This window comes from Ctenocephalides felis, unplaced genomic scaffold (genome assembly GCF_003426905.1).
Source record: "Ctenocephalides felis isolate EL2017-DRISC unplaced genomic scaffold, ASM342690v1 CF-g0.4_SCAFFOLD_01952, whole genome shotgun sequence".
NCBI lineage: Eukaryota > Metazoa > Arthropoda > Insecta > Siphonaptera > Pulicidae > Ctenocephalides > Ctenocephalides felis.
The window spans coordinates 2190-8678 of record NW_020538106.1 but is presented as its reverse complement, the minus strand read 5'-3'; the positions used below and the strand labels follow the sequence as shown (position 1 = coordinate 8678).

The 6489-nt window shown below is 31.1% G+C and overlaps 1 protein-coding gene across 1 annotated transcript; it reads right to left on the bottom strand.

The window, feature by feature from the left end:
* Positions 1-2952: 2952 nt before the first annotated feature.
* On the bottom strand, positions 2953-3861 carry LOC113380214 (zinc finger and SCAN domain-containing protein 31-like). Its single transcript, XM_026619603.1, has one exon. The coding sequence runs from the start codon at positions 3859-3861 to the stop codon at positions 2953-2955; it is 909 nt and encodes a 302-aa protein (XP_026475388.1).
* Positions 3862-6489: the final 2628 nt, after the last annotated feature.

Genomic DNA, 6489 nt, shown 5'->3' with positions numbered 1-6489 from the left:
CACGTATTAGTCCATTGTTTTATTTAAATTACGCTTCTAAAAAATTTTAAATTAAATATGTAAAGTTTCTATGCGATTTTGAAATAATATCTCACCTTTCCGACAACCTACTGATTAGCACAAATTTTTCAAGACTAAGACTGGCCAAATCGATTTAGCCGTTTTAGCCGAGTTTTACCGAATTATTTGATCGAGAACTCCATTTTTAACTTCCCGTAGGGCAAGTTATAGTAATCGCAAAAAAATCGAGAATGAAAATTTTTATATATCTTTACGTTTCAGAGGTTTCTGAACATTTTGGCATACCTTAGAAAAAATGGATGTATGTGTGTGTGTGCGTGTATGTATGTGTGTGCGGATACAAATTTTCGTTGACGATTTCGGGAACACGGATCAACCGATTTGAATAATTCAAAAAACATTCGATTCGTATTGATAAGGAGACGTGCTGATTAGTTTTTGGCGAAGGCAGGTCATACGGGGCAAAAAGTGACGAAAACGTTAACTCAGTTTTTAAGGGAACGGAGCGTCCGATTTGAATAATTCAAAAAACATTTTATTTGACTAAATGAAGAACTGTTCAAATTTTCATGAAGGCAGGTCTAGCGGTTTCGGAGATTTAATGGAAAAAGTAAAAAAATGCCATTCGGCGGTTAAAAATAATCATTAGACATATGCACAACAAATTATCAGATATTTTATAGGGATTTTAACAATAAGTATAATTTTTTTTTTACATTTCTATGGGTTCCGTACCAATGCTTATCCGTTAGACGGCGGCGCGGCATTTTGACATTTCGTCTCGATGCAGTTCAAGCAATACGATTGCTTTGAAAAAAAGTTGAGAATTTCCAAAATATGTCAAAATGAAGAAAACATTTTTCTTTCCAAAAAAATTTTGTTTTCAAAAAAAAAAAATTTTTTTTTCAAAAAAGTAATTTTTTGTCAAATTTATAGTTTCTCAAAAATCTAATTTTTTCGAAGTAAATTTTTTTCAAAAATGTTATTCGTTTTTAAAAAAATAATAATTTTTGGTTCTGGAAGTTCCAGAAATTTGCCTTAAGGCACGATGCCTTAATTGCCTTAAGACAGAATTCCACTTACAGCTAGTTATATATAAGATTAGTTCTTCTATCGATATCCAACGTTATTTTGAAAAAATAAAATTCACACAACTGAGAAGGGGTGTCATTCTCGCGGGGGGTGGTGGCCGAGTCCAAATTGTTTTCACTTTTGATTTTGATGGTAAGATGAACCTAGTTTCAAAATTTCATTTAAATCGGAGCACAGTAAAAAAAAGTCAGACCGAAAACGTTCCATTGACTGGAGTAAATAACAAAAATGCAAACACAAGAATTCATACTTGAAATCAACATGAAAATAATGATATACGTGCAGTAGAACCTCGATTATCCGGACCTCAGTTATACTGATTCGCTATTATCCGCACTACCAACCACGACTAATTTATATGTATTTACATACCTACAATTCGAATTTTTTCATGATAAATGCTGCAGTTCAGTATATGTATGTAATGTAATCTAAGAAAATATATATGCACATACATAATGAAGTTTCAATTTCTTAATAAACATTAATTTCCTTGATATATATGTATGTGTTTGTTATTTTTAATAAATACACAACATTATTCTTTATACATTCGATTATCCGGATGCCTATCGACAACAGTTAGTCCGGTTAATCGAAGTTCTAATGTATGTACATACGAGTATATCAGGGCCCATTGCCTCAGAACAAAACGCGACAATATTCAACGCAATAAAACGTGAGTTTTGCCATTTAAATGAAATTTTCAACTGTTTATTTCCAAAATAAAATTTTCGCTTTCATTGAAAATAAATTAATACAACTTCCTATTTCTAAGTAACATCTTCCAATCATATATCCGTGCTACCGAAATCATAGAAGAAAAACTGTACCCAAATATACATTCACACACACACATAGTATAACAAAATGATTAGAAACCTTTGAAATGTAAACATACGATACAAAACAAAAATTTTATTATCAATTTTTGGACGATTACTATAACCAACTCTCTGGGAAGTTAATAAGAGACCAATAATAACAAATATTGTTCAAGCCCTTTTTTACAACAAGTTTTAATTTTTATGTTATTCATATTCATACATACATAATTAAATAAAAAACAATTTGATTTAAATAATGACCCTGTATATTCTTGTAATAACTTCTGGCGTAACAATATTTGGTGAGCAATAAATCGTTAATATATTTTATAAGTCACCACAAATATTTTCAAAGATACTTATAAGCAATATTTAGCAAACTGTTGTACACTGATGAGAACGTCTGCTAATTAAAATTATAATGTGTTTAAAATTATGAAAATTTAATCCTTTATTATAAATTGTTCTACAGTATGAACAGTTTTATATTGGTTTAATGATTGCAAAGCTGCGAATGTTTTATTGCATGTGGTTCATCAATGATTGCTTTCTCTTATGTGGATTAATTCATGTTGTTTTAAATATCGTTTTAAACGGAGTGCTTTATTGCATATCTTGCATTTATATGGTTGTTCTTCAGTATGAATCATTAGATGTTGGTTTAATATTTCTTTTCTTGTGAATGATTTATTGCATAAAGCACACTTATGAGGACGGGTTCCAGTGTGGATCATTTCATGCAGACTTAAATTTTGTTTTTTTGCGAATGTTTTTTTACATACTGCACATTTATGATTGCTTTCTTTAGTATGAACAAATTCATGTAGTTTTAAATCTCGTTTTAATTTGAATGCTTTATTGCATATTTTGCATTTATGTGGTCGTTCTCCAGTATGAATCATTAAATGTCGCTTTAATGTTTCTTTTGCTATGAATGCTTTATTACATATTTTGCATTTGTAAGGACGTTCTCCTGTATGATTCCTTTTATGTTGAATTAAATCTTTATTCATTATAAATGCTTTATTACATATTTCACATTTGTAAGGACGTTCTCCTGTATGCATCGAATTAGTGCACCATTTGTTATAAATGCTTTATTACATATTTCACATTCGTATAGCCGTTCTCTTGTATGATATTTTTTGTGTTGACTTAAATTACTATTTGTTTTAAATGCTTTATTACATAGTTCACATTTGTGATGACGTTCTTCCGTATGAACCTTTTTATGTTGACCTAAATTCCAATTTGTTGTAAATGCTTTATTACATGTTTCACATTTGTAAGGTCGTTCTCCTGTATGAATAATTTTATGTCGACGTAAGGTGATAATTGTTGAGAAACTTTTATTGCAAGTTTTACATTCCAAGGGTTGTTTCAAGTTTAGGGTAGTTTTAAGTTTTCCTACTACTTTTTTAACTGATTTATTGCATTCACTTGTATTATCCGCTAAATCACTTGACTGTCTGACATTGTTTTTGTTCTTACTAGTGTCTGCAACATGCTCATCAATCAGTTCATGCTTTACTTCTTCCTCAAATGTTACTTCAGATTTTAAAAATTGCTGTAGACATATTTCTTCGTTTTCCGTATAAGAATACTCATCAAAATGTGATTCATCTGGATCATCAATCGTTTCTTTCTTTATTTCTTCATCTATAGTGACTTCAGAATCTAAAAATCGCTGTTGATATATTCCTTCGTTTTCCATATAAGATCCCTCGTCGAAACTTGTTTCATCTTGATCATCAATTGTTTCTTGTTTTATTTTTTCTGATGATGACTGATGTAAATATATTACCTCATTTTCTAAAAATGTTTCTGGAGTAATATCGTTGTCATCAAGTTCTTGTTTAACTGGAGGATATTCCTTTGGCTCAATTTTGATTGTTGGGTTTGAAATTGTTTCTTCAGACATTTTCGGCGTATTTCGTTTATTGTAAACAAACAAACAGTGATTTATAAAATAATGTATATGTTTTAATATAAATCTATTATTTCGTTTTGTTTAACTTCAATATAAAAAATAAAATCCATAAAACTCATTGACAATTGACATTTCGATTGCAGCTAACTTCGCCATTGTGGAGGCCATTTTGTTTTCAGTGCCGTTAAATTATCGTGCATAGAAAAACGGATATATTAACGGATAACGGATATATACATAAATTAATAAACGGATAATAATAAAGTGATTACTAGTTGGTTTGGTATTTTGCCTTGAGGCAAGTTACATGAACTTCCCGATAAGATTAAATAATCGACTTAATCAATAAAAAATAAATTAATTTTTGAGCCATTAAAAGTATTCCGAGTGGATTTATTGCACATAATTGAAAACGAAAAAATAATAATAGAAATCGTCGATTTTTTTTTAAAAAAAACTTTATTACAAGAAAACGGCCCGGCCGATCTTCACCAAAAACTAATCAGCACGATTCCCAACCAATATCTTTCGAACGGTTTTTGAATTTTCAAAATCGAGCTAAAACGTGGACGAAAAATTTTCCACTTTTCTGCGATTTACAAAGAAACGGCTCGGCCGATCGCACGAAACTCAGAAACGCTAGTCCTCATCGAAATACATCGAATGGCTATTAAATTTTTGAAATCGGCCCAACCGTTTTTGAGAAAACGTCGATTTACGGCAAAAAATCTGTTCACATACACACACACACACATACTTTTTCCAAATTTGGTCTCATTCGATTCAGAATGCCTTGAAACGTCAAGAAAACATAAAATTAGCGAATCGGGGTTTTTGATGAAAACATAAACTTCTCCTTCGGGAAGTTAATAAATTCTTTGATATATTATTGTGTTATAAGTGAATTTTTTCTACATATTTTCTATTAGTAAATGATAAAATAAATTACTTTACAAGTTGGTATATATTGAATAGCACAATTGTATATCTTAAGATATAATATTCACCGCTGAAATAAAAAATAAAGGTTCATAAGAAAAAAGAGTGCGCGTGAGGTTCGCACGCGATTCAAGCGAAACTTTTTGGTCACTGTACAAGATGGCACTCAAGTTTAAAATAAATACTTTAAAATAATATAATTTTGAATAATGTTTATTAGTAATGGTAATACTTGTGATGCACACATTTATTAATGTCAACCATCAGTGGCGTCGGAACCGTGTGGGCTTGAGCATGGCTTGAGCCCACTCATGAATTTTGATGGGTGGAATTAAGATGATAAAATGTGTGATTTTGTTTCCATAAATGACGAAAGAAAACGTGTTTTTAGTCGAGTTTAGACTTACAGTCAGTCAAGTAAGAGCGTGGTTGGTTGTATTAATTTATAAAAAGATTATGATTAATGATTAATTTTATGAAACTTCAATATTTATATATGCATTGTACACCTTGCAAGCAATGTTGCAATTTGGTCAATATGTCTCTTGTCACCACCGGAGTCGACAATTGGCTGGCATCTTCGACGTATGCTTTTTACTAATTTAGAATATGAGTCCTAGTTTGAGGGCTCATATTCTAATTTAATGTCTGCGTAGGACAGTACGTGCCCATATAGAACATTCATCAGTAAAAATGTCATTTTCAAAATCTCTATCAATATTTTCATGTGCCCAAGCGGAAGAAAGAGCACATGTTTTTCAGTCGTCAGAGGATTCCCCATTGTGTTGCGCCATTTCAGATCATGAACACGAAGAAGGGTTCGGATAGTTTTGTAGGTATTTCAAAACATTTTGCCATTAATTTTGCTCGTACTTGCCGCTGTGTCAAAGCAGGAATCTTCGAAAACACATTCACTGTTATTTTTTCTTCCTTTTTATTAACAAAATTTAATTTATTTTTATTAAAGCTCAAATTGATTCTACGTTTTAGTTACAAAACGTTTGTATGTGAAAATGAAAAGGGCTGTTGTTAGAGTTTTCCCGGCAATTATTCGATTTTTTCTCGCCGTAAGAACCATCTTATCTTATTTTATCCCATTAAAATTATTATTATTACTCATGGGCAATTCTGCTGTAACAAAGCTCATAACATAGCATTGTTATGGCAACGCTATTTTATGCTTGTTCTTTAGTAGTGAAAACTGTGAAAATGTATCTTCAAAGATTCTGTTATTATAGCATTCTACCTTGCTTATTAACTTCTCGTAAAGCAAGTTATAGTAATCGCAAAAAAATCGAAAATGAAAATTTTTAGTTATCTTTATGTTTCAAAACCTTCTGAACACTTTGGCATACTTTAGAAAAAATGTATGTATGTGTGTGTGTGTGTGCGGATACAAATTTTCGTCGACGATTTCGGGAACACAGATGAAGCGATTTGAATAATTCAAAAAACATTCGATTCGTATTGATAAGGAGACGTGCTGATTAGTTTTTGGCGAAGGCAGGTCTAGCCGTTCCGAAGATATGGGGCAAAAAAAGCCAGAAACGGTAACTCAGTTGTTAAGAGAACGGAGCGTCCGATTTGAATAATTCAAAAAACATTTTACTTGTATTAACAAGATGAAGAACTGATCAAATTTTCATAAAGGCAGGTTTAGCGGTTTCGGAGATCTAGTAA

Excerpts from the sequence above, each read along its gene's own strand:
- LOC113380214 (XM_026619603.1), bottom strand. The coding sequence starts at position 3,861 with ATGTCTGAAGAAACAATTTCAAACCCAACAATCAAAATTGAGCCAAAG.